Here is a 27,626-nt window from a genome sequence, read left to right as displayed (position 1 = left end):
ACCCATGGCCACATGACATTGCTGTTGCTGCATTACGGCCGTAACGTTGGAGTACTGCCTGCCTTTCAATCTCGACCCAAAGCAAAACACGCTTGTTTCATCCCGTATGTTTCATCGAGATGGCTGAAGGATGTTTTACGGGTTCGGGTGTCGACGTCAGAGCAGCCAAGAGCCGCTGGGGGTTCAGGATACGAAGTGTGGAGAGCCGACGTTAACCAGAGGCCTCCTCCGACAGTTTTACGCGCCGCTTTTATCCTTTCCTGAAAGCTTGGAAGCCGACCTGAACATTCAAGAGGTTGGAGGCCCCAGCGTTGCTTAGAAACATGTTTAATCAATATAAATAGGAAACAAAACTCGTACAAAAAAAGAGGGAGATTCAAGCAATGGGATTCTGGTTTTTCGGCCCTGCCCTGGAAAGGGGATGGAGGACTTTATAAAAAATATCTCCTCTCTGCCCTGGGAAGAGCAGAGATGGGTCCAGTGGGAAGCAGGAGGTTCTCTGCTCTCGTTTGCAAAGCTCATTGCAAAACTATCCTTTTGACCTACGAGATTAATCGTATATATATATATATTCCGCCCCAAAAGGGAGATTCGAGCTCTCTCCATCTGCTGTACGTTAAGCTAGAAAAATAAGGGACAGGCTTATGAAAACCAAGCCAAATTTACTCGTGACACAATTGCTCGGGGGTGTGTGTGTGTGTGTGATGATGGTGGCCTTTCCTGCAGACAGTGGTCCTTCGCTGGAAGAGAACAGTCAACGCCTCCCTGGGGGGTGGAGGTCCCGGAATCGACGGGAGACGAAGCTGGGGTGGGAATCGCCTTGAGCCCCGGTGTGTGTGTGTGGGGGTGTCTTTATCTTTGCACGTGTCTGACAAAAGTGTGCACCAGCTGGAAGAGGGGCTCCTGGCCTTCCGGCCCCAGCTTGGAGGAGGGCTTTCCCTGGGGAGGAGGGAGAAGGGCCCCGCCAGGCGAGGAAGGACCCCCGCGGCGGAAGTAGCGAGACAGGCTGGAGAGCAGCGTGCTCTGAAAAGAGAACATAGGATGACGTCATGCCTTCTGTCACAGGAAGGGGGTTAAGAGGCTGGTCTAGAAACCGGGGGGCCTGGGAGTTCCAGTCCCACCTTAGCCTTGAAACCCACCTGGGAAACTCTGGGCCAACCACCAGGAATCGTGAATTCTAGTACTGCCCTAGGCACGATAACCTTGGGCTAAAATAACCAGGAGACGGGGAGTTCTCAGTCCCACCCCAGGCACGAAAGACGGCTGGGTGGCCTTTGGTCAATCACCAGGAGGTGGAGAGTTCTAGTCCTGCCTGTAGGCTTTGGGTCAGTTTTCCTCTCTCAGCCCAACCACCCACCTCACAAGGTGATGGTTGTGGGGGAAACAGGAGGAAGGAGGGTCCGTCGGACACGTTCGCCAGCCTAACGATAAAGGCAGGATGCAACAGCCAGTCCATCTCCTTGCCATTTTTTTGCCCTACGTGATGGGACGGCCGCCTTCCCATTCATGCCCAGCCAAGGGCAGCTGCTGCCAGGGAGGAGGGGAAGGGCAGCCCGAGCCCTCTGCCCTGAGCCAGGCCGGCTCCCTTACCAGCTCTGAGCTGAGCTCCTGTTTCATGCGCTGTTTATCGCGCGAGTGCACCGCCGGGTCCTTCAAATACCGAACCGCCTGAGAGATGAGCAGGTAGAAGCAGTTTTCCATGGTAAACATCAGGAGGGGCCTGGAAGAAAGACGGCGCTTGACTGAGCCACTGAAAAGCGCGAGCAGGCGGGGGTGGGGAACGGTGGCCCTTGTTGGCACAGGAATCCTGGGGGTGGGAGTCCACAAGGCACCAAGGGGGCCGTCGTTCCCACCCACCCACCTCTGCCCTAGTGAAAAGGCTGGTCCAAATGCAAACAGCGGCCTAGCGTTCCCCCAAATCTATCCCCCCAAAGTAGAGTGTGCGTGTTTGCCGCTTTGAATTATTTATCAGAACAAATACAGGAAAAGAGAAAAGGAAAGAAAAAGAGGGAGGGAGGGAGGCAATAGAAGCAGCAAAGTCCCTTTCTGAGCAATTCAAATATTCCTCGGGCTAGCATGAAGGGGACTGTGCCGAGGAACCGAATTGGCTGCAGAAGTTGCTGTCAAGCCCACGGCAAACATCTAATTTAAAAAAAAAAAAGGACTTCTTCTTCAGTTCTGTGTTCCAAAGGTGGTCAAAGCCCCGAGGTACCTACTTGAGGGTCTTGTTCCCTTCCTGCTGGGGGGAGGGCCCTGCAGCCAGACTGAAGGCGTCTTTCTTCTTATCCAACTTTGGGAAGGAAAAAAAAAAAAAGCAGCGTCAGAACTCAGGGCGAAGTTATGAGTCTTTTTTTTTCTTCTTTTTTTCAGGACCACTGTAACTACCGTTCCAACCTATGGAAACAGGGTTAGAAAATCCCTTGGAGGTCATCTAGCCCAACCCCCTCCTCAAGCAGGAGACCCTATCTCAAATGGCTCTCCAGTCTCTTCTTAAAAAGTTTTCAGTGAGGGAACAACCACAACTTCACTTTACTTGGTCGTCATTGCACCTCATACCAGGAAATTAAATACCATCTTCGGTGCACAATTTATGACTATGAAAATAAACACAAACACACATCCCTCCCACTCCACGCATGGAAAAAAAACAAACGATATTGCATTAATATTGCACTTCTGGAGGCAAGTCGTTTCCCCTCATTAGCTGTCCTCACAGTCAGGGAATATCTGCTTAGTTCCAGGTTGGTCCTCTCTCTCCTTGATCATCTTCCATCCCTTCCTTCTTGTCCTCAGGTGCTTTGAAGAAGAGATCGATCCCCCCATCTCTGCGATGCTCCCCACGCCTTTCTCTGTGTTAGGCTACACAGACACAGTTTCCTCGCATCCCTTCATCGTATGTTTTATCCCCCAGGCCCCAAATCATCTATTGCTGCCCTGCTCTGCCCTCTTTCTAGAGTCTCAGCATCTTCCGTCGATCGCGATAGATAACCGGAATTGGATGCGGTATTCCAAGGGTGGCCTCACCAACTGCAGTATACAAACAACTAAACGGCCCTCTCCAAACGGGCAGCCACTCTGCGCAAGCTCTGCGGAACTCTCACCTCCCCTAACATGTTCAGGGCCACGTTGATGGTGGCCAGAAGGGTCCCAAAAGAGGGGGCCGCCTCCGAGTCAAAGGCCGGAGTCGTGAAGCTCAGCATGAAAAGGATGTTGTACTCTGCCAGGTCCAGGGACTGCGGGAGAAAGCAGAACCAACACGCACGCAGGTCAGAATCCGTACGATCGGCTATTCTCACGGCCTACGTTTATTTGGCCCGCCTGGGGCTGCCCAAGGCAGCTTACAACAATACAAAGGAGGAAATGGAGAAGAGCGTAAAAATAATAGAACAAATGAAACTATAAAAAAAAAAGAACACACGCGGAATTAAAACACCCCGATATCGCATTAATGTTGCACTTCTGGTATCATACATCGGTATGATAACCCAAAAAAATTAAGAGAGCATTATGAGAGGAGAGAAATTAGAAAACATTAGGAATTAAAACATTAGAAATATTAGAGAAAAGATTAAAGGAAGAACCTTAGCGAAGTCATCACAGTGTTTCCCAACCTTTGGCCTTTTGAATGGTGGGGAGTGGGCTTTCCACAAGGAGTATCAATCCTTCCATTCCCCACCATCCAGTCAGAGCTTCTTGGAGGAAAAGTGAAACATCTTCAAAGAAAAAAACAAAACAAAACAGAAAGTTTGGGAACGAAAAGGAAAGAAAAGCATCTTTGGGACCTTCAAGAGAGAACCACCTATTTGGTGTGTCTCTTCCTGGCGCCTCTACCTGGTCAAGGAGGATCTGACAGATGTCCGGGGTGAAGTGACGTAAGGCCGCAAGGCACTTGCTAAGGATTTTCAGGAGGCTGTACTGGACGGTGCACAGGGCCTTCTGCTCGGCCGCCTCCGATTCAGGGCTGGCCAGCTTGGCCGAAACCGGCGGGGTTCTCTGGAGGCGAGGCAGGACAGCCGAGGGAATGGACTCGCCGTTCTTGGCCTGGAAAGAAAACCTAGGCAGTGAGAGGGGTGGGGAGACCCCAGGCAGACCTAATGTGGCTCGCCTCCCAGGTGGGACCGGTGATTTACCTGCAAGTAGTGCTGGAGCATTTTGCGGCTGTGGAGCAGCAAAGTGCAGGCCTGGCACAGGTAGCACAAATTGACCTGAAACGGACGAGAAGGCGGGGAAAATCAGGCGTCGGCTTACGACCGGAAAGGAGCCCCGAATGCCTGTGGCTAAGGCAAGGCAGTTTCCCGTACCTGGACGTCTCTCAGGAGCTGGGGCAGGTGGAAATGCCACTCCTTCATGAAGTTGGACAGCTGGAGGAGGAACCCCACAGTATGGTCGGCTTCTTCAAGGCAGGCCAGGCTCTGCACCGTCCGGACGGCGTTTAAGCACTGCGGGTAGAAAACGCACAACTCTTGAGCCGTTTTCCCCACCTGGCGGGACCGTCAGGGTGCTTTGCTGATTCCCTCAGAGGCCAAGACCCCGCCCCCTCTCGCCTACTTGCAATCGCAGACTTAGTCCTTGACTTACAACCATTAGCAACCGTTTGGAAGTTAAATCAGCAGCTGAAATTCAGGTGTTTTGGCTGCCGGCCTCTATTTATCACAGTGGCAGTGTCCTGGGGTCCCCTGATCGCCCCTTGTGTCCTTCCCAGCCGGCTTCCAAAAAGCAAAGTCAGTGGGGGGGAAGCCGGATTCACTTAAGGACCGTGTGATTCACGCAACAGCAGCAGTGGCTTAACTACGGCCTTGCTTAGCGGATTCTAATTGTGGCCGTACGTTGAGGACTGCCTGCAAGCTTTCTAGCCTGCTTCTCCTGCAGGAGCTCAAGTCCTCCTCCTCCATCCTTCTATACCCATAAACGACAACCCTGTAGGTCTGGCCAAAAGACACGGAGAGACTCATGACTGAAGGAGGACCTAACCCCATTTTGGAGTCCCACAGCTGGACTCTCTTTAACTTTCTTGGGTGGGGATGACCTTCTGTTCCTGGCCTACTTAGGAAGCGTGGGAGGTTCTGCTCGTCTTCCCTCCACCCTTGAGGGATGGGCGGGAAGAACAAATTTGGCCACCCCGCCTTCCAAAGTCCAGAAATCGGTTCTCCTTCGAAGTGTTTCCCCCACTCTCCCTCCCTCCCCTGTCCCTTGCAGACCGAAGAGAAGCCCACCTGAAGGATCCTCTCCTGGTGGACCCCCACGAAGTCCAAAGCGTCGGTCAGAAAGTTGTAGCGAAGGGTCTTCAGCAGGCGCTCCATCAGCGACACGGAGAGGCGATAGACGCCAGGCCACGCCGGGCCGTCCAGAGACCGCCGAGTGGAAACGGAGACCTGTGCAGGCAAGCAAGGTCAAACCACAAAAGACGAAAGCAAGCCAGCTTTCCTTCTCCCGGGAGCCTGGATTGTGGGGAGCTGCTCACCTGTCCCCCTCCATTGCTAGTCAGCTGGTAGACGCTCAGGAGGGGCAAGCAGATGCTGTGAAGGATGCCAGCCGTGGCCACGGCCGCTGCCCCTAAAAGAAAGGGGGGAATGAGAGAAACTGGGGTACTCCGGGGGGGCAAATTTTACAACACACAAAACCTCTGGACGGATCCAGAAACCGCCCCCTGGCTGAACACGGCGGCAGGGTTCATACAGCCACAAGCACCCGGTGTTCCGGCAGGGTCCGCCCGACACCAGGTTCACGTTGGGGTTCTTGTAACGGATGCAGAGCCGGCCTGCCAATCGAGCTTCTTCTTTACCTGCTGAGTCTTGGCCAAGGTGAGCAGCAGGTGGAGCGAGGCTTCGGTGAAGTGCAGGTTCTGCTTCAGCCTCAGGCTGACCTCCAAGGTGGTGCAGAGGGTGGGGAGCAGCGGGAGGCTCCGCGTCACCTGCAGCCAGCTGTCTCCCTCTTCGTCCACTTCGCACAGCTCCTTGGCCAAGTGGAGGCCCAGCACGCATACCTGGGGAGGGGGGGGGAAAGAGGAAGGTGGGGGAGAGGGTTTGAGCCCACCTGATTCTGCACTTGGGCTGCAGAGACACTTATTTTGAGGAAAACGGAGAGGTAGGAGGGAGGGGGTTTCCTTGCCTGCAGAACGAATCCCTGAATTGGACAGGGGAGGAGAACCAGTCTGGTTTAGGGGCTGTGGTGCCTGTCCAGGAGCCAGGAAGTTCTAGTCCCGCCTTAGGCATGAAAGTCAGCTGGGTGACTTTGGGCCAATCGCTAGGAGACGGCGAGTTCTAGTCCTGCCATTGGCATGAAAGCAATTGGTTGGCTTTGGGCCAGTCCCCCACCCTCTCTCTCTCAGCCTAGCCCACCCTCACAGGGTGGCTGTTGTGGAGAAATTATAGGGAAGGGAAGGAGTCCCATTCACTGCCTTTGAGATACTGATGTAGTAATAAAGGAGGGGGAAATAAATGGCCATAAATAAAACCCTGCCAGGCTCCTTTCTAACAAGCGAAGTGAGGACCAAGGGCTAAAAGGAAGACTGGAATATCGTATTCCTCCCTTTCCCCCCAACTGATGCTAAAGGGCCGCTGGCGTCTGATTATCTTCCGGTCAGGCGAGAGGACTTGCCCCGTCTCGCTGGTCCTTCTGCTTGTGTCGGGAGATGTCGTCCGTCTCCATGCTGTCTTTGTCCTCCAGGGAATCCCCCGAAGTCAAGCAGTGCCGGGTGTGGTCGAAGAGGGCGATGAATTCCTCCTGGAGGGTCTCACACACGCTCAGCACCAGCTGCGAGTACTGAGGGATTTCACTTGCTGGGAATGGAGAGACAGAGGGACAGAGAGAGAGAAAGAAAGGAAAAAAGGAAAAAAGGAAAAAAGGAAAGAAAGAAAGAAAGAAAGAAAGAAAGAAAGAAAGAAAGAAAGAAAGAAAGAAAGAAAGAAAGAAAGAAAGAAAGAAAGAAAGAAAGAAAGAAAGAAAGAAAGAAAGAGTTCAAAAGCCACATTAGAAAGGACGACTTCAACAAAAAAACAGTAGCAGTGGGAAATTGGAACCAACTTCCCAGCGGAGGTAACGGGTCAACTGCCAGTAACTGAGTTTAAACAGGTTTGGGAAAAAGACATGCCTGTCATCTGGCAAAAATTAAAAATAAATAAATATTTTTTTAAAAAAATAAATCTCTAAAGGCAGACTCAAATTATTATTTTTTCTGTTTCTATGAAAGTGCGTTCAGTCGCTGAAGTTAGGTCTACGAGTTGGCCAACACTCCAAAGGGAAATGGTTGGTCCAATGCTGCCGTACAACTAACGGGAAACACAGGTAGCCCTCGACCTGTGACCAGAACGGAGCCCAACATTTATGTCGCTAAGCCAGACGTTTGTTAAGTGGGTTTTGCCCCTTTCTTGCCACAAAGGGGGTTCAGGGAATCACTGCAGTTGTTAGATTAGTCACAGGGTCGTTAACACTGCAGCCGTCAGTTGATAAACATCCTAATGTAAATAATGTGACCAAGAGGACGCTGCAACTCTGAATGGCCACTGGGCGAGTCGAGGACCACCTGAATCGGACCCTGGCATCCGACTCAGGCGTTTCTTCCGTCTTTCAACTACAGACCAAACCAAGAACCTGGGGTGGCCTCCACCGCCTCCTCCTGCTGACCTTTTGTCTCTTTCATCTGCAGGACGGTGATGAGTGCAGAGAAGACCTTGGCTTTGGTCTTCTCCATCATCTGCTGGTCAGCCTGAAGGACCCCGTCCAGGATCTGCGTCAAGGAGTCGATGATTTCGTCCGCCGAGCCCAACTTGCTGACCGCAGGGAGAAAAACACAGGAAAGGGGAAGAAAGCTGTTGAGGGATCAAGGTTAGAACCTATCAAGTTATTTTGTGAGGGCTTCTGTTGCAGCTTCGGACTCGGGAATCACTCCGGGAAGCGAGTTTTGGGGTGAACAATAGCTGGGACATGTAGAACGGCTCCCAAATGAGCTGGTGGGACCATGAAAAAGGGGCCTTTTCGGCCTTTTCCCAAACTCCCTTCCCCCGGAGAACTACGGCACAGCAACGACTGGTGGGGTTTCCGCATTTCTAACTGGCAAAAGACATCCGAGGTTTCGGATATTCTCAGTGCTGCCGCAAAGTCTCAGGACTGAATCTGAGATATTCCGCATTTAAAATTGGGGATTTTTTTTTTCTCCTAGACAGCTGCATCTTTTCACCTAAAATACCTACCTCTTCCACTGCCGCAGCAGAATTAGCAGGAGGGTGCACAGCATGGATCCCAACTGCAGGCAGCACCCAGAAGTGGGAACCAGCAGCTACGAAGAGATTTGTTTTCAATGAAGGTCTTTTCAATATGACATTATGATTACTTAGTTTAAATGTATTGGCCACCCAAATCCAGGATGTCAAACTGAAGCCGTCGAGACTTTAAATCCCCAAGTAAAGATGCACTAAAGTTAAAAGGAATTAAGCTTGCATTGTAAAATAATAAGAAAGGGGAAAGAATAAGAAGGATCAAAGGTCATTCCTGAAGGAACCACAAAGCTTGTAAACTTGGCTCTTTGCAGAAGGTGCGTCTCAAGGAAATGGGGCTAGGATTGTGGAGCTGTCCTGGGGAAGCATATTTTTCCACTGTTTGCATGTTGTCTTTAATCTCTCTATTCAAGGAACAAAGGAAGGCAGAGCGGTGGTCTTCTACTCACTGTGCAGCGCGTTAAGGCTCCGAATCCAAGGGCATAGTTTAAAAACAAACAAACCAGTGGGAAATATTAATATTTGGGCTGACTACTGAGCTAGATCCTCAGAACTGAGGGGCCTCCAAACAGCCTCTTCTCTGCCATTTCTGCAGGATCACCGACGAGGGAAAAAAAAGACTTGAGGGCTGAACCACAGGTAGTTTTTTAAAATGCGAATTCTCACCAGAGCCTTGGTCCCACTCAACACGTCCACGAACAGCTGCTGAACCTCTGCATCAGTCAAGTTCACGATATCAGCCTGGGAAAAAAAAATCAAGCCTGTGATTTAAAAATGGCCGTTTCTCTTGCCTAGAATCCCAACATGAATAGATAGATATTAACACAAGGAAGTTTTTCGTGTGTGTGTAAATAATCCCAACAACTGTGGGAAGAAAGGCCACAATATGAGGCCTAATTCGCTTAACAAACGCTCAGCAACAGAAATTTTGGGCTCCACTGAGGTCGCAAGTCAAGGTTTGTCGTGACTTCAAACAAATTGCTAAACAACCCGTCGTTAAGCGAGGACTTAATCCTTTTGAGATGAAATTCCTCTTTGGCCCTACACTTCTACGCGTTCTAAGAGAGGCAGCAAGGCCCTTACGTGGCTGGTGGAAACCACAAGCAGCATTCGCCAAGCAGAGATCAGCATCTGGTACTCGGTCACGGAGGCGCAGCCACTGCCCTCCGTCTCGCCCACGTGGAAGGCCAGGGACTTCACGTAGCCTGACCAGTAAGCAAAGCGCTTCTCGGCCGAAAACTTCTTGAGGGTGTCTTTCAAGGACTGGTCCAGAGATCCCCTGCAGGCCACAATTAGGCACAATTAGAGGATTTCCCCCTGGAAAAACCATCAAAGATTACAAGCGGATGGGTTCAAGCTACCTTGCTGAGAATGGAAAAATAAGATTCTCGATGCAAATCTGCACAAGGGAGCTGTAAGGGAGCTTAGATATCAAATACAGTGAAGGTTCTAGCTTGGGTAGCTGAAAAGAGCGCTGAAGAAGTTAAGTGGAGCATTGCAGGCTAACTGGGTCCAATTAATCCGTGGAATGAGTTACCTCCAGAGGTTGTGGATGCTCCAACACTGGAAATTTTTAGGAAGAGATTGGACAATCATTTGTCTGAAATTGTATAGGGTTTCCTGCCTGAGCTGGGGGGTTGGGCTAGAAGACCTCCAAGGTCCCTTCCAACTCTGAGAAACAGGTGAGGAACAAGATTCTCAATGCTAACATCTGTAAGGACCAGGGTACCCTCCTTCCTAGGTTGAATTTCTTCCTCACCAAAATTCTCTTAAGGTAGGTCACTTACTTGACCACGGAATAAATCTCCAGGCAAATTATTTTCATTATCAAGGCACAGGTTTCCAAGACACTCAGCTGCAAAACAGAGAAAGGAACACGACAATTGTGTCGCTTTTCTGTCTGCAATTTCTGGCAGGCGTACACATTAAAACAGAGAGCAGGAACTTCCAACCCCGCAGGACTTCTTTGCATTTTCTTTACATCAGGGACATTCCTGGCCCAGAGGCAGAGGAGCCACAGGTTCAGAATGACCAAGGGGCCTAAACTCTGTCCCGTCCCGTGAAAGTCCCATTTCCTTACCTCAGATGTTTCGGATGGTGGAGGAAGGGTTCCAAACAACGGGTTGGTTAAGTTTCCCCAAAACTTTGGCCTAGAAACACACAAAATACTGTGGGTTCTCTCTCTCTCTCTCTCTCTCCATCTTCTCCTCCGCTACTTTCTCATTATTTTCATTTTCCTGAATGTTGTATTTTGATAAACTAATAAAGCTCGCCGTTTGGAGAGAGAGAGAGAGAGAGGGAGGGAGGGAGGGAGGGAGAGAGAGAGAGAGAGGGAGGGAGGGAGGGAGAGAGGGAGAGAGAGAGAGAGGAGAGGGAGAGAGAGAGAGAGAGAGAGAGAGAGAGACCGGGGTTCACTCACTTGTTCCGGAGGACCAGCATGGCGCTGTCTCGTCGGTCCTGCCACAGGGCGTGGAGAAAAGCGACGGTGGCTCGTTGCAGAAGCGGGGGGCACCAGTAGCGCTCCTGCTGTTTGGAGTCAATCAGCTCCAGGACCACGTGAAGGCAGCTCCATTCCCCTAAGCTGAACTCCTGGGAGGGAAGAGGGAAGGAGAACAGATCCAGATCCCGGGGGTTCAGGCCACAAAAACGGAATTGAGAGCCGACAGTTAAAAAAGCCACCTTGAAACCTAGCACGGGCTATTTCAGTCCGGTGATACGAGAACAGTTGTGATCGTAAGTCAAAAGCTACCTGTGATGACCCAGGGCGTGGCACCCATGGCAACACAGTCAAATAAGCAAAGAAGAGTCCCTTTATTGACCTGGGTGCTTTCCAACCAGCATGTCTTTGCAACTGTCCTGGGGGCCCTGTGATCGCAATCTGCAACTTTTCCAGTCGACTTCCCAAAAAAAGTCAACGGGGAAGCTAGATTTGCTTAAAGACATGATTCAACTAACAGAGTCGCTTAACAACTGCGTCCAAAAAAAGGCCATGATGATCAGTCCTGGCTCAATGAATGGTCACATTTGTTTCGCGAGGGCCATTCCCAGATGTTAAGTCGAGAACTGCCTCTAATTTGCAAAAATAAGGGCATTTCATTGTATGAATGGCTTTAATTAGGGGACGTTTCCTAGCGAAGAGCCTCCACTGGGCGTTACCTTACAGCCCTCACTCCCGTCTTTCACTTCCAGGTTAAGAAACAGTTCGATCAGGCCGGGCTGGGTTTCCACGGCCACCGTGAGGAAGTCAAGGATCATGACTTTAATGCGCATGTCCTCAATCCTGCTCTGCAGGCGGGTCAGGAAGGCATCGCGGATGGCAGAGGCGTCGCTGCCGAGGCAGGCGTAGACGGACATGGGAGCCACCTATGGGGGAGAAAGGAGGAAAGATGAGGAAGGGAGGGCATTGATGCCACACACCAGGTGCCCCACAGCACAGGAAGGGCGCACTGCCCCGTAGTTTATGGGAGGGTTCATTGTAACACAATGTGCTTCTCCACGAATGTACGATGTGTGGACTTCAACCTGACTATCATCTCAATTGGGCTTGAGATGCAAAGAATCAGGATCATTCGTTCACCCAAAGGTACGTTTTTCCAAAAGGCAACTGGAGTCTCTTGGATTTTTCCCCCCCTTCAAAACATTCATTAAGTCCATTAGTTTTTAGTTAGAAGTGAAGAAGCTTCTTAGAGGGGAAGCAAAATGTTTTCGAGGAAAAAAAACCCAAGAAAGTCCAGTTGCATTTTGGAAAAAAAAGCACATTTTGGACAACCTTCACCTGAATGATGGAGAATCTCCACAGACTTCCAATTAAGAAGATTTATTGCTCAAACCTGTACACAAGAATACTAAATTCGGTCAGCTGAATGCAAAAGGAATTAAGACGTAGAGAGTTTGTGGGAATGCAGCAATTCTAAGCTAATGACTTACTTAACTCTACCCCCCCTCCCCGCAGCTCTGCCTGCTCTTTTCCTACAACAAATTGCACCATTAGAGGTCCACGTTTAAGTTTGACACGCTATCACCCATTCAACTTAAGACACAGAAGTCGCTGGAAACCCTGCTCCGTAACTTGGCTGGGACAGGTTCAAGAAGCAAGGGAAGCAATGGAGAGTGTGAGAAGAAGAAAAAGGACACACTTACCGTTGCCAGCCGCTTCAGGAGCTGGATGGCTAGCCGGGGCAAGGCTGGGTCGTGTTTATGGTAGATGTACTTGGCTAAGACGGCGATCAGATTGTTCCGGTGGGCCCCTGGGTTCGGGAGGGCAGAGAACCAGAGAGAGTAAAACACATGCAAAGAAAGGATTGATCAACAGGCAATTGATTTTCTCCACAGGATTAGCAGGACCCAAAAACCTTTGCTCGGTCAGCTGAGAATTAATACAAAAATTCTACCTGTGACGCGCAAATGGTTCGTGCAGAAGATAAAGCCATTCCTCCAAGGGCAGCAAGAAAGAACCTACCGTGCTGAGTCAGGGCGTGTTCCAGGGGTGACACGACGCTGGAGGGCGGCTTCAACCGGATGACGTTGTTGGTGACGGAGAATGCCAGTTTCACCGTCTGGATCAGCAGCTGGCCCTGAGATTCCCCATCACTGGGTTGCCAGGAAGAAGAACCATGTTAAAACCCGTTCCTATTTCTGCTCAGAATTGCACCAGCAACCAAAGGACATGAAAAGCAGAATCGCCCACAGGGTGGCATGGCACTCTTGGGACACACCGCCCACTCCCCCCGGGGCCACTTGGCAGAGCCAAGTCACAGAACGTAGACTCATAGGGTTGGAAGGGACCTTGGAGGCCTCCTAGTCTAACCCCCTGCTGAAGCTGGAGACCCAGTACCATTCCGGACAAAGATTGTCCGGTGTCGTCTTCTTGAAAACCTCCAGTGATGGAGCATCCACAACTTCTGGAGGCAAGCCATTCCACTGATTAATTGTAGAATTAACAGAATTCTCCCTGAATTCTAGGCTGGATCTCTCTCTCTCTCTCTGTGATAAGATCCCGTCCGTAACTTCTTATCCTGCCCTCAGGTGCTTTGGAGAATAGATCCAATCCCTTCTTCTGGAGCGCTGAGAATCTAAGAACGAACGCCCCTCGGCAATGCCAAGAGTGCTCAAACCCTAAGAAAACACAGGGCCTCCTCACCTGCAGGACTGGCTGGCCATCACCATATCGATGGTGTCCACCCCGATGCCCATGATGCTGATGACCGCCTGGCCTGCTTCTGTATTGGCCAGGCTGAAGATGCAAAGGGACTGGAGGCTGGGGGCACTGGAAAAAAGGAGAGAGAAAAAAAGAGAAAGCTCAACTTTCTACGGGACGAACATCTGGATGAGCTTCGACCTCACACCAGGAATGCAAAGAGGCTTGCTTTACTCCAGTCCACAAGGAGGACTAGAAGCTTAGCATCATGGTTAAGAAGAATGGAAGGTGGATTTAACTTTCAGGCAGCCGGAAGAAGGAATAAAGCTGCAGGTACAGCGGATGAAAGAGGGTAAGGCCTCAGAATGAACGTATCCAGGATATCAGGTTGCTGAAAGAAACCGACCTCACCTGCTACGAGGATCCATTTCAGGGCACAGATTCAGAATTGCATGGATCAGCTGGAGGATAAGATATCCTGAAACAAGGGGAAAAAGACGCACCGTTTTCCAGAAGGGAGTTGGAATTGAACACTCTCAGCTCTCCTCCCAGGACTCTTTATCCACCTCAGCCTTTCTTTAAGAGGTGTGGACTTCAACTCCCAGGATTCTGGCTGAGGAATTCTGGGAGTTGAAGTCCACGCCTCTTAAAAGTGGCTAAAGTGGAGACACACGGTCCTTGGTGACCTGGAAAACTTGGCAGAGTTTTCTGCCCTTGAGACCCTCAGGGGAAACCTACCAATGCCAAGGAAGAATCCCGAAAAGGCAACAGGTTAAATCTCACTCCTTTTGTGTGTGGGGGGGGGGAGAGGGGGAAGAGTCCTGCTTACCTATTTTTTCTCTCACTCCATGGGAGTTATAGCGCCACTTGTGATAATTTGGCAGCATCTCCTTCAGGACAAACACGATGCAAGGCACCAGGCCCTGGCTCTGGGTGCTGCCCAGCTGCCCCTGAAGAAAACAGCCAGAAGGAGAGTTGAATGGGGCGTTCCGCCACTCAATCACCCAGATGAAAATTAAGTAGCAAAGTCTTTATGGGACCATGGTACCAAAAAGGGATGAGAGGTGCTCTTTCTCTCTCTCTCTCTCTCTCTCTTTCTCTCAGATATATCTATCTATCTAATCTCTCTCTCTTTCTTATCTATCTCTCTTCTCTTTCTCTCTCTCTCTCTCTCTCACACACACATATCTATCTAATCTCTCTCTCTTTCTTATCTATCTCTCTCTCTTTCTCTCTCTCATCTCTCCTCTTTCTTATCTAATCTCTCTCCTCTCTCTCTCTCTCTTTATCTATCTAATTTCTCTCCCCCCCCCCAGCCTCTCTCTCCACATACCCGGACAAGCGTTATGACTAAATTCAGGAAGGAGATTGTCACGCCATATTCTCCTTGGGGCTGCTCGATGCCCATCAGCAGATTCCCATAGCCTCCAGCGTTCATTCCCTCCGCGCTGGGGAGAAAAAGAGAGACCCCAAGAGTCAGCAGGCTGGGAGATGCTCTAGCATCGATGCTAGAAGAGAATTGGGGGGGGGGGGTTTGATCTCTTTCTCGTATACAAGTGGCAGGGGGTATTGTAAATAATAGGGCCAGCTGACTCTTAGCTCTCTTTCCATACAGCAAATTACCTGATCATGCGACTCATATTAGAAACCGGATTTGCCACAAAAGGTAAAAAGCCTGTATGATGCAGATCAGTCCAGACCTGGGGAGAAAGGTCAGAAATCTTATTTATTATTTATAAAATTTACTGGATGCCCATCTTACCATAGGGTAACTTACAGATACAGTTAAAACATAAATAGATATTAAAACCAAGAGGAAAGGCCCAATGTACCACCGATACACATTATTATTCAAAAAATTTTATGAATGTGCCGAAATGGAGAGGCTCACATTTAAATGGGAAGGATGATTCAGAGTGCTATCTGGTCTGGAATAAATGGTACAACTGGGTAGAATGCAAGAAAAAGAATGTACAGAACAAATGAACCCAGGAAACATATTATATACAGTTGTAGATATTGAATGTATAAAATAATGGCTTCAAGCTTCTCTCCTAATACATAAACATTATGAAGGTTTTATTGATTAAATAATACAGTTATAATCCAATAGCAATAGTAGAGCAACAGGTGTTATTTATTAATTAATGTTATCTATAAGAGACAAGGAATACTTGCCAATTATTATTTACTATTGTTTATTATGAACTATCAAACCTAATATCAAATGTAATAGAAAGAAATATGTTTACTGTTCTATTAGTACGTTTACTATTTTTTATTTCTGTATATTTGTAGGTTTATATCTTTTTCATCTTTTGCAAATAAAGTTCGTTTTAAAATTTTAAAAAAAAATAGATATTAAAACCAAGGACACATGGGCAGAGTGGGAGGGGACGGGAGACCCGTTATTACTCAATCAAGCCACCTCCATTGCACTGTTTCCCCCACTGGGGTCCCAAGCCGAATGGCACAGCCAGGTCTGTTAGGCCCTTAGGAAAAGGTAGGAAGGCTGGGGCCAACCTCACATCGGGGTGTGTGTGTGTGTGTGTGTGTTCGTTCCAGAGGGCAGGAGCCCCAGCAGAGAAGGCTCTCCACCTGGACCCCACCTGACGGAATAATCGGCCTGTTGAGACCCTCCGCGTGCCTCTTCTGCCGTCACAAGTGGGGCAGGGCCAATCCCAGTTTGGGATCTCATTTTGTACCTTTGTATCAGCCACGTGACACCAACAGAACAAAAATGACCGAGGCTCTCTTACCTTGGCAGGCATCCGGGAAGCCAGGACCGTCAAACATTTGACACAAGAGGCGATGATGTCGACCGGGGGAGAAATCACAGTGGTTAACCTGCAAAAAAAAGGAAAAGAGCCAAAGAGCCGAAGGTGAAGCCCCAGTTCTGCCTCCGGAGGGAAGCAGGAGTCCCCGTGGACACTCCAGGGCTCACCTGTGCAGCAGCATGTAGATCCGGGAGGTGATGGGCAGGAGGCAATCGGCAATGGACACATCGGTGCTGATGACTTTGTGAACCAGGTCGATGATGGGCTTGACCCTCTGGCAATGCTGGAGGACATCTGAGAAAGAGGAGAGAGTACAAGGTAGATTGACGGCTCTTTTCTGCGGTGAACCCAGGTCCCTCAAAAAGCAAAACGCAAAAGTTTTATTTTATATGCTTATTAAACTTCTATCCCATCCATTTCACCTAGAAGCGACTGGGGGAAGCCTGCAATCAATAAAAGCAACAGGATAAAACATTAAAACAACGAATGTTAACACTGAAATTGATTTAAAAAATGACAAAGATGAGTGACATTATGAAAGCATGTTTGTTTTGGAAACACAAATCACGGTTTGATCCAATAGCAAAGAAAGAACAAAAAAAAAAGGAAGCTAATACATGGTTCTCTAGTCCAGTTTTGCCCAACAGAATACATAAATTGGAAGGTTCAAGGATTTATGGTCTGATCAGGCAGAGGCAGTCCTTGAGTTACGACCATAATCGAGCCCTGCAGGCCAGTTGCCAAATGCCCTACGATACAGCCACCTGGCCCCAGGGGACAGCAGCGCTCATCACAACTTCAAATGTTGGCCAGGAGGACCTTTTCGGAGTTCGTCCAGGCTTAGAATGCAGCCAGAAGGAAGGAAGAACTCCCGGTATGTCTTTTCCCCCATCCCTGTTGGAATAGTCGGAGAGGCTCCCATGTGTGTGTGGGGGGTGTCTTTATCTTCCAACCAAAGTGCTGCCCTCAAAGCCCAGGAACAGCCCTGCTCCAACAGCCCCTCGAAGTTCCGGAAACTCACCAGCCGTTGACACCACATGCAACAGCATCTCAATTTCGCAGGTGAAGAGTGTCCAGCTGCTGTAAGAATACTCCCAGCGTACCAAATAGGCCCGGTCGTCCAGTATCACCTGCCCAACCGTTCCTTGAGGGATCCGAAGGTTGGTTTGACCTGCCCCTGAAAGGGTGGGGAGGGGGGAGAAAAGAAAAGAAAGTGGAATAAAACCAGGCGTTTTGGACAAAGAGGATGTCTCCACCAAATGTCCTTAACAAGACTGTCGGTGGGATATCGGAGGCCCAAGTGGTTCATTTCAGAAGCGTTAATTTGGCCGGACAGTAGAAGGTGGACGTTAGAAATGAAGAGAATATTTGCAGCTCAAGATTGAACTGTGGGGTCCTTGATGCTCTCTGAGCTGGGTGGGTTCCTTGCTGACGTTTCATGACCCAACTAGGGAACATCATCAGTGCTAGAAGGGAGTGGGGTTTGTGGAGTGGTGGTGGTGGAGGACTGTGGGGTCCCTGGTGCTCTCTGACCTGGATGGTTTCCTTGCAGGTGTTTTCATTACCCATCTAGGGAACCTCCTCGGGGCTAGAAGGGAATGGGGTTTGCTCTTTTCTTAATGAGCATTAGACAAACCCCATTCCCCTTGTAGCACTGATGGTGTAACCTAGTTTGCTAAAGAAATGTCTGCAAAAAAGTCACCAGGCTCAGAGAGCACCAAGGACCCACGGATATAGGCAAGCATGTGTGTTTGAAGGAAGAACGGGGGGTCCCAATGCATCTCTTACCAAGGGGGTACAGCAATTTGGGGTTCAGCCTCCTCCAGAGGGTCCCGTCTTCGTGAGAGATGACATCTGCTGGCTTGTGCTTATAAAGCTCGATATAGAATGACATCTTGTCCAAAAACGTGTAAACCTTTAGGGTGGGGGAAGAGAGGGAAGACGGGCTCATGAAGAGAAGCTGGCAGAAAGGAACCAATAGATGGCCTTGGGAAGACATGTCATTAAAAAGGAGGTGGCAGAAAAAAATTGACCAATAAGACAGGTGCAAACATGAGGAAGAAACTCGACAAAACTCTTCCTTGATTCTGTTTAGATCAAGTGAGACAGGGAAGAACTTTGACAGGCTTTCAAAATTCTGTTATTCTACTTCACTACAATAAGGAGCATTTCTAGTAGCAATAACAATAGCCCTGACTTATGTACCGCTTCACGGTGCTTTACCGCCTTCTCTAAGAAGTTTACGGAGTCAGCCTATTGCCCCCAACAATCAGGGAAGGAAGGGAAGGAAGGAAGGAAGGAAGGAAGGAAGGGAAGGAAGGAAGGAAGGAAGGAAGACACGAACAATCCCCAGGTTCTGTGAAAAGGATCACCTTAGCCCAATTTCTAAAGAGAGAAACTTAAGGGTCTCCTTAAAGTATCCTTTTATAGCAACAAAAACTGATTTCTCTCCGACTTTCATATGTACCTTTTTTGCCGTTGACTTGTCTGAAACAAGCGCAGTGAGTAACTGAAGAAGAGGAGAGAGGAGGTGTGGAAACATGCCACACACGCTATCCAAAATAATGCCCAGTCCTGCTGTTGGTTCCTGGGATGAGAAGCAGAAAACACAGAAGTTGTCAAAAACAGACATTGTTTTGCAACATGTTCTTGCTTACTAGCTTTGGTGTGAAATGGATCTACTGCTCTGTTTCAAATACTGGCCTTAAAAAAGGATAGAATCTCATTTTATCTACTGGTTGTCCTTAACTTACGACTTTTCCTGAAGAAAGCATACAGAGAGAGAACCAAAATTGTATGTACCTACACATATTTCTTTTTCTTTTAAAAAAAGAGAGAAAATGGAGAAACAGTGTTTACTATTGAGGGCTATTTTTCCCCCTGGTAAAAAGTAGCTTTTTCAACCATTTTTCCCTGAAGGAATCTTTTAAATCATTTCCTGGTCTCCTAGAACCTTAGAACTCTCAGGCAGAAGACCAGCTAAGTTCTGCCGATGCCAAAAGGGGGATGGTTTCTCCCCACATTTTCAGAAAGAGTGACTCAAAAGGAAACACAGATCAAGTGTCGCTTCCAGAGCAGGCTCACCGTTTTCCAGAACAAGGGAGGAATGCTGGAAGAAGCCAAAACTTCACACGCAGTGTCAATTATGTCCTTGAAAAAATAAACGGGAAGGGAGAGAAAGAAAAAAAAGAGGCATGAACAGAGAAACTCATATGTCACATTATATTTGGTACCCTAGATGTGAATACCTTAAGATTTAAAGACATGTCATAAGAAACTACAGTGAAAGGTTCCTCTAGGCCAGGGGTCTTCCAACTTGGCAAGTTTAAGACTTGTGGACTTCAACCCCCAGAATTCCTCCTCCGGTCATGTTAGCTCAGGAATTCTGGGAGTTGAAGTCCACAAGTCTTAAACTTGCCAAGTTTGAAGACCCTTGCTCTAGGCTATATTACACTCTTAATATAACTAATTAATTATCTGTGGAAAAGGCACAGCCAAAACTGATTTCCAACTGGCTGGCTGGGGAATTCTGGGAGTTGAATTCCACCTGTCTTGCCAAGGTTGGACACCTTCATTTAGGCCAATCTCTGAGTAGGCGTGGCCGGGCCACCTTTTGCATCTGAAGCCCTGGGCTCTTACCTGCTGATTGCCGAGGGTGTGCAGCTCCAGGGAAGTTAGCACGAAGGACAGGAGGCCGTAAACGCACATGGAGGCGGTGCTGGAAATACACTGCAAACAAAGAGCGTTTCACAGCCAAAGCCGTGGAAATACAGGTAGTCCTCAAACTTACGACCACAACTGAGCCCAATGTTTCTGTTGCTAAGGGAGACATTTGATAAGCGAATTGTGCCCCATTTTATGACCTTTCTCGCCGCAGTTAGACAGATTAGTTCTTGCTTAGCGACAGCCTCGTTTAGCAACTGTTCGCAGTTACAAGGGTGATGAAAAAATAACTGCAACCAATGCAATCCAGTTTGTAAGCAAACAGAAAGTGAACTAAAATCATAAACAAAATTTCAGCTAGTGACCCCTTTACTTAACTGAGTTCCCAGTCCCAGTGGTGGTTGCTAAACGAGAACTGCTTGCACTGTCACTAAACGAGGACTGCCTGAAGAGTTTTTATTCCCCACCCGCAATCTGTTTAGTTACCGATATATACAGCTACAAATACTACGTTTTCTTTTTCCTCTCTTTGCTGGAAAATCAATGGGCTAAACCTAGCAAACGCTTAAATCTACTTCTTTTCCTGGCACGGGAAAGGATGAAATTGTGTGGTGACCTGAACAGAATCCCAAGGTTACAAAAAGTAATAATAATGGGGCTCGGAGGCCTCTCAGCCTTGAAGCTATTAAACGTTATAAATATATATATATATTTCTTCTGGGCGAGAGACTCACATTTCCTTCAGAACTGATGGCTCGGAGCAGCTTGGTCAAATACTGAAAGACGTTCATTTGGATGGCGGTGCTTCCCATCCGCCGGATCACCCCGCTTGACCCATCAGTGCTCAGTGTGTGGCGGAGTAAAGCCCAGGCCAAGAGGACAGGGGCGTGATGGGGGACGTCCCCCAGGGTCAGTAGCAGGCGGTCCATTTCCTGTTGGGAAGAAATGGATGGTGTGTCAAACCAGCCTGGCAGAGCAGTGAAAATGCTGGACTAGAAACCAGGAGACGGTGAGTTCTAGTCCCGCCTCAGGCACAAAAGCCGGGTGGGTGACCTTGAGCCAATCTCTCTCTCTCTCTCTCAGACCAATTCCACCTCGCAGGGTTGTTGCTGTGGGAAGGAGGAGGAGTATAGTGAACCATCCCAGATTTTGCGAGGGATTTACCTGGCGGATCTGTCCGTTGCCAGCGAACTTATGTTCCTCCTTCCTGTCATCCAACAAACGTTCATGTAAGGAGTCGATTTCCATGCCTTCCACCAGAATTAGAGCACTGAAGTACCTGAAAAGCACGTTTATGGAGGGGGAGAGAAGGAGACAAAACACGAAGAAATCAGAACGGCCTGAAAAGATTCACCTCTCAAACAAACCATTATTTAGCTCGTTTTGCTTTCTGATTAAAAAAAAAAGAAAAAGCCACACTGTGGGTGATTCGCTTTAACGACCTCAGCGGGAGCGAGGCCATAGACCCATTTGCAGTCATGTAGACGTGGAGCTGCAGGTCCCAGTTTTGACCGCTAAGGCAAGGGCTACTTACAGCTGTTCTCCTTCCATGCACCGACTTGCATACCTTTATCTAGAATAGTCCGTGGCCCGTCACGGTTCACCGGTCCCTGCAGTGCGTGGCGCCCACTCACCCAATCCGATCCACCAGGGGGTCCATGCTTTCATCCACCAGGTGCCGGTTGGTCTGGCGAGAACCAAAGCCCTGGTCCTTGAACATCTTGGCAAACGTCAGCAGCTCCTCCGGGGTCATCTCAAAATAGGCGTAGTAGAGGAAGATGATCTCCAGCAGCATGGACTGTTCGCGGAGGCACTGCACGAACCAGCGAGACACTTGCCGCTCCGTCTGTGGGCAAGAAGCAGAAGTCACAGGTTGTTAAAACATAGTTAGCTGGAGGATTTTTAGACAGAGGGTCTGGTAGGGCAGTGAATGGTACTATCTCCTTTTCAAATGTCTGAGCAGGCAAACTGTAGCTATACCTATCGATAAAGAATTGTTTTTTCCCGATAGCCATCACTCTGCTAAACAAATAATTCCCTCAACACTGTTCAACTATTTACAAAGTCTGCACTACTGTTACTATTAATCTTCTCATCATCCTCATCACCCATCCTCTCCCACTTGTGACTGTAGGACTGTAACTTTGTCACTTGTATCCTTACGATTTATACTGACTGTATGATTTGATTGCTTGTCGTATCCTATGACTATCATTAAGTGTTGTCCCTGATGATTCTTGACTCTTGACGAATGAATCTTTTCTTTTATGTACACTGAGAGCATTTGCACCAAAGACAAATTCCTTGTGTGTCCAATCACACTTGGCCAATAAAGAATTCTATTCTATTCTATTCTATTCTATTCTATTCTATTCTATTCTATTCTATTCTATTCTAAAGAAATAGAAAAGGAGGGGGGGAAACTCCCAATTCCTCCCAAGATTTTTTTAAAAAAGCAATCGGTTTTTTTTTTAAAAAAATAATGTATTATTTCCCATTTATTTTCCCAGTTTTGAGATTTCTTAAGTGGACAAAGCAACACGTTAAATTGGACAAAAAGTTTTGTTCAGGAGAAGTGTAAATGCGATCCTGCTACCATCCACACGTTCTCCTTATAGAACCAGAAATGCGCTGCACAATTTATGGAAGTAAAGTATGAATGAAACAAAAAATACCATCAGACTTCCATGTGTCTCCCATGTAGGCGCTTCTGCTTTATACAGCTCTTCAAATTGTTTCCGATAATTAGGAACCAGCTCCTTATCCAGCTTTTCCATACACTGCGAATATGGGACCTTCATAGCAAAACCAAGGTTGGAAAAAATAATAATTAAGAGGCTGTTTCATCCGTTTTGTACTTGTATGTCATTTTTTAAACATTATACCAGAATATCAGAAGGAGTCAAAGGAAGCCAATACATACCATGTAAGGGTGCCTCTCATCCTGGAAATAAGTGAGGATGTGAAGAACACACCGAAGAATACAAAACCTTTCCTCATAGTAGTAATCAGCAATCTGTGAATACATATTTGTTGTCTTTTTCACAGCAGCTCTCTCTGCATTTTCACGTTTGCTTCCACACAGTCTCTTTGCTTAATTCCCAGTTTCCATCCCACGTGAACCTCTGATTAGCAGGGGTTTCATTTGCTATTTATTTTTTCACACAAACCCACCCCGGTACATTATCTGTGAACAATGTTGTTTTTCACCCTCATCGTAATAGATTGTGGTTTCTTGTTTTGTCACTGGGCTTTTGGATAATTTTCTTTCTCACTTGGAAAAGGGGGATAAAAATATTATCCAAAATAATAACAAGAAGCCACTAGGGGCAGATCAGGAGCAAGTGGCAAGAGCCAGCATTTCTTACTTAGAACTTCGATCCTCTCTGCTGTATCGAGTCAAACACACACACACACCCCGTGCCCCAACAACAATAAAAGACTTGGTACAAAAGCAGTGGAGATGGGAGCAGGGTCCCTGGCAAGGATATAGAGAGGACTCACCTTCAGTAGCAGAGTTTGGCTCTGCCTGTCATCTTGGAGCACGGTCTAGAAACGAAAAGGGAATGCGAGGAAACAGTCAGAATGAGTTGAGGCTTGGACAGAGATACAAACAACGGGGAAAGGTATGTCCCCATTTAGATTTTGGCTATAATCATCAAGGAATGAATAGCATGGATGTATGTATGTTTTACCCCATCTATTGTTTTTATAAATAAGTCAAAGAGGTGAACATACCTAACATTGCTTCCTCCTCCTTTTCCCCCCAACAAGTTTATGAAGTCACTTAGGCTGAAAGAGAGGGACTGGCCCCAAAGTCACCCAACCAGTTTTCATGCCTAAGGTGGGACTAGAATTCCCATGAATCTTAGTATTTATGGCTTGTACCTCCGGGTATCTATGGCCTCACCCCCAAGTGGAAATGCAAGCTTACGGCATCACAGTGAGAACTTGCTGTGTAAACTCCTAGCCTTCAAGAGCCATGCAAAGACACACTTGTCAACGGAAGTTCTGGAGAAGAGAGAGACTGTGTGCCATTACCCACCTTTAGCGAGTCTCTAGTCCCCCTATAATCTTCTTGAAGGTAACACTGTAAGAGCTGCACACTTTGCTCCTCATCCAAACCCTGCAATGGCAGACAAACTTTTAGTTGCGTTACATGTTTTTGCGGAGAGAGGGACGGGACAATGAAGAACGGCACAACACCTAATTTTCAGTGCTGCCTCCAAGTTCTGCAAAGCATCTCGATTAAACTTCAAAAGTCCCAGTCACAAACCTCCACTCAGACAGTAGGACTGGGGGAAACCAGCTTCCGTCCAATTCTGGCATTTCCTTCCACCCCCGTCCTGAAACACGCCGAGCAAAAAAGCAGAGTGACTTTCGAAAGTATTTCTTACCAAAAACTTGCTGACTCTGAGTCCCAGTTCCTTCAACGAAGCAGGGACGTTTTTATCAGCTTTCACGATCTCTGCTGAATTGGAACTACACGCAAGAAACAGTTGTTCAGTTTAATTTGTTTGGAACCAAGTGAATCTTAATCTAACACGTGGGTTATTTCTATATCCACAAACATTCCATAAACATTACAAAAAGCCCTGAAGGAAATCTAAAATAAAACTATCTACACATGAGCAAATTCGGAAAGAAAATCCAGAGAAAAACAAGGTAGGGGGCCCACTTAACTTTGCAGTCACACCTAAGAATCAGGTCTTAACGCTTAAGAGTTCATTTAAATAACATTGGGGGAAAGGGGTTATCTTTTAGTTTTGTGTCTGCTGTTTTTTTCTGTTAAAATTTCAAACTAGATGAATTTCTAAAAGGAAGAAGCAGGTTCATGACCGGAAAAACCCCACTGTTTCTACAGATTTTTCCTAACTTTAGCGCTGTGCTGGATACCCAGCATCTGGTTATTGTACCTGGGTGGTTTGTAGTAACAAAGTCCTTCAAGCAACCTCTGCCAATGTTTATTCAACTCTTCTGCGATCTGTGCCTAAATCAGGACAAAAGGATGGTGAACCTAGAGATTCCTCTCAACTGTTAAAAAACTGTTTGCTTAGTTTCGCAAAGCAGGATAGATGGAAGGAGAAGCGTTGTACAGTGGGGTGTCCAATGTACAGTGGGATGTCCAACCTTGGCAACTTTTAAGACCTGTGGACTCTTTCATTGGTTGACATCATTTGGTTCATCTTTGAAATAGCACCACATGCTCAGAAGTTCTAGGATGTAGCATGTAACATTCCATCCCATCCCATGATAGTCTTAGTATGATCTCGTTCATGCTCATCGTCATATTCAGGAGGTGTGGTTTTTATATGACGAGACATACCGAGTTTGCAGGTCACAAAAGTTCAAATCAGCATCCTTGTTGGGTTTGAGCCAATGCTTGTCAGACTCTACATTCATCATAGAGATCTTGTTTTGTTACTTCAAGGAACCAAAAATATTAACCTAAGGAATCTGCATTAATCAAAGAGGCCTCCCTCTATTGTTGCCATGATTAATGCTAAACTAGAGAGGTTTCAAAGGAAACAGCCTAAGCCACATTGCTTACCGGTTCTCTCAAAGCTGATCTTCCCAAAAGAATGGTCCACAATTCTCTGCTGCTCCTTAAAATAAAAGCCACACATTCCTTAAAGTCTTTTAAAACCTCACATAACTATTTCTCTGGACATGAAAGCCAGTTGGAAGACTCAAAGCCAGCTTTTCTCTCAGCCCAACCCACAGGATCAATACAACACAACTAGTGTACACTTTCTCATGTGCAGGGATGAACACATCACTTAGCCCACTTTGAGAAGCATCAAGGGGAATAGCCATACTCCCAGATAGCACATTAGCTATTTATGACATATCACACATGGACTATCAATACATATTAACATTTCATCTATTTTCTAAATTAATAAAACAGAATGAAATATACATCTTAAAAAGATCTATGTTGAAATACCAACGTCTAGGTCGTCTAACCATTGAAGCAGAGCAGATACTGGACCATATGCTTACAGCCGGTCACAATGTCAGACAGCACCAATGTGTAAAGAATGCACAGTCAGAACAATTATTATGTCATCCTGCCTTTCTATACATACAGGTAGGTCACAATTAGTGCATGTTCAAATCAGGCAATGCTCAATTTAGGGCAAATTATAAATTGATACTGGGTTGCATTTAAAACAAGTCAAAAATGTGGTGAGCAAGATGCTAGCAAATGTACATTTGAGCCTGGCATATGCACAATTGTGGTTTTAGACGCTCTTGAACTTCCTGGGTGCAAAATGGGAGGTTCTATCAGAGGAAAACAGAAAAAGTAACAGTTTTAAAACAAATGTTTTTGTTACTTTTACAAAGGATTTTGTGGTTCTATTTTGCTTTCTCTTAACTACTCTGTGATCCCTATATTTAAATTATATGTATATTCTTCCTGTAACAGCTCATTAATATACAGATGAAAGTTAATTATTGATATTTTTCTTGCATCTTTCCACCTAGCTGAAATCAATTACCCTATTTTCCAAGGAAACATCAGTTCAAAGCGCTCAAATTCAAATCAGATCCAATCAAAGAACTCAAATTCAAATCAGGGGATCCTTTCCTGTGGGATCTTTTTAGCAGAACCGATGGAGACCTACCTGGAGATCTTTTGGGGGCAACTCAAAATGTTAAATATATATTTAATATATCCCTGCCTTCTTCCTACTCAAATGGGAATTATTATTCACTTCCTTCCAGGGGGGAAAGTGTTATTCCATTAAGCCAGCTTGGGGCATCCCCAAAGGCTGCCGGAATGGAAAGCCAAAGATCTGAGTTCGAGTCCTGCCTTAGGCGCCCAAGCCACCGCCTCCCTTCTCTTTCCCACCTCACAGGGTTGTTGTTGGAAGGGAAGGAAGATGTGTACATTAAGAGTCCAGCTGGACCTGGGAGGCTTATCCCTTCAAATAAATAGCGATAAATAAACCCCCCCGGCCCTCAAATGAACAGCAATATAGGCAGGGGATGGAGGGGGGGCTTCGCTAGGGGTCCTCCCTCCCCTCCAACCCGCAAGACCCTCACTCCAAAGCTCGGGAGGGGGCTGAGCGGGCTCGGCTCGGGGCTTCGGCCGGGCTCTGCCTTTCCCTCAGCCGCTTCCTCCCCTCAGGGGCTCCGACAACGACCGCGCGCGCCCCGCCGGCTCCTACCTCGCTGACAGCCCGCCGGCCGCCATCTTGCCTCCCCTCCCACGTGACCCCCTTCCTCCCCTCCCGCCTACCTCGCTCGCCCGCCGAGCCGCGAGGAGGAAAAGGGGGAAGGGGGCGGGGCTCGCCAGTTGAAAGAAGAAAAAAAGGAGAGAAGGCGGGGTGGCGCCTGCGCGATGGGGTTTCCTCCCCCCACCAGCGCTCGACCGTTAGGAAAGCTGGCGCGCTCCCGTGTGGGCATAGGCGTGTACGTGCGCCCGTCTGACGTCACCGGCGCGCGCCGTCGTCGTCACCGCAAAGATGGCGGCGCCCGGGTGGGTGAGTAGGTCAAGGGAAGCGATGAGGCGGAGCGATGAGGAGGGAAGGCTCGGAGGGCGGCGGGATGGAGTCGTAAGGGCGGCTTTCCTCCCAAGAGCTCATCCCCCTGGAGAAGGCGGGAGTATGCATGGCGGGCGGGGTCCTCCGCTTGGCTTCCTCCTCCTCCCCCCCCCCACGATCTGCTTCACAACAGCCCCGCAGGGTAGGGTAGGCTGGGGCCAAAACGGCGCTTTCCAACTTGGGAGTGCCGGGCTTGGACTCTCGAGGGTGGCTGGGGAATGATGGAGGGTGGTAGTCGCACCTTGAGAAGGGGGTGCCAAAGAATTGAGAAGAGGGTTGGACT

The 27,626-nt window shown here is 47.9% G+C and overlaps 2 protein-coding genes across 7 annotated transcripts in view; one reads left to right on the top strand and one right to left on the bottom strand.

Annotated features, from left to right (window-relative positions):
- Positions 1-311: 311 nt before the first annotated feature.
- NUP188 (nucleoporin 188) lies at positions 312-27,221 on the bottom strand. 4 transcript variants are annotated; one of them, XM_087943896.1, is made up of 44 exons: positions 27,040-27,221; positions 25,342-25,396; positions 24,707-24,780; positions 24,188-24,272; positions 23,836-23,916; positions 23,295-23,339; positions 22,714-22,806; positions 22,466-22,585; positions 21,425-21,636; positions 20,955-21,069; positions 20,525-20,722; positions 19,767-19,856; positions 19,212-19,277; positions 18,595-18,714; positions 17,916-18,042; positions 17,149-17,304; positions 16,295-16,421; positions 16,110-16,197; positions 14,974-15,050; positions 14,684-14,798; positions 14,180-14,300; positions 13,762-13,828; positions 13,354-13,482; positions 12,673-12,803; positions 12,354-12,460; positions 11,370-11,576; positions 10,633-10,802; positions 10,294-10,363; positions 10,001-10,068; positions 9,297-9,492; positions 8,880-8,954; positions 8,190-8,275; positions 7,624-7,769; positions 6,598-6,779; positions 5,783-5,983; positions 5,462-5,554; positions 5,214-5,372; positions 4,302-4,439; positions 4,131-4,205; positions 3,832-4,041; positions 3,102-3,233; positions 2,217-2,290; positions 1,591-1,720; positions 312-1,023 (listed from the first exon to the last, which is right to left on the bottom strand). In XM_087943896.1, the coding sequence occupies exons 1-44, from the start codon at positions 27,204-27,206 to the stop codon at positions 853-855; spliced, it is 5,349 nt and encodes a 1,782-aa protein (XP_087800022.1). In that variant the 5' UTR covers positions 27,207-27,221; the 3' UTR covers positions 312-852. The 4 variants fall into 4 exon arrangements, with proteins under 4 accessions (XP_087800022.1, XP_087800024.1, XP_026545738.2 ...); XM_087943898.1 differs by having other exon boundaries at positions 13,354-13,479; XM_026689953.2 differs by having other exon boundaries at positions 26,969-27,069.
- DOLK (dolichol kinase) overlaps positions 27,187-27,626 on the top strand; it is a 3,571-nt gene continuing 3,131 nt past the window's right edge. The window contains exon 1 of one of the 3 annotated variants that reach the window (XM_026689960.2): positions 27,187-27,283. Coding sequence is in view for 1 of the 3 variants with exons in the window: in XM_087943899.1 (XP_087800025.1) it covers positions 27,407-27,485 (79 nt within the window). In the remaining 2 variants the exon portion in view is untranslated. Of the gene's footprint in view, positions 27,284-27,312; positions 27,486-27,626 lie in introns of those variants that run through there. The other 2 variants (XM_087943900.1, XM_087943899.1) reach the window with 2 other exon arrangements.

This window comes from Notechis scutatus, chromosome 15 (genome assembly GCF_049901735.1).
Source record: "Notechis scutatus isolate UNSWTSFEM ecotype Mainland chromosome 15, rNotScu1.2, whole genome shotgun sequence".
Classification (NCBI taxonomy): Eukaryota; Metazoa; Chordata; class Lepidosauria; order Squamata; family Elapidae; genus Notechis; species Notechis scutatus.
Note: the sequence above shows the minus strand (reverse complement) of the source record. Positions and strands in the feature narration are given on the sequence as shown.

Excerpts from the sequence above, each read along its gene's own strand:
- NUP188 (XM_087943896.1), bottom strand. The coding sequence starts at position 27,206 with ATGCCCACACGGGAGCGCGCCAGCTTTCCTAACGGTCGAGCGCTGGTG. Across the intron at positions 19,857-20,524 it reads CCATCAGTTCTGAAGGAAAT|TGTATTTCCAGCACCGCCTC; the intron begins GTGAGTCTCTCG and ends CTTTGTTTGCAG. Across the intron at positions 5,373-5,461 it reads CTAGCAATGGAGGGGGACAG|GTCTCCGTTTCCACTCGGCG; the intron begins GTGAGCAGCTCC and ends TTGCCTGCACAG.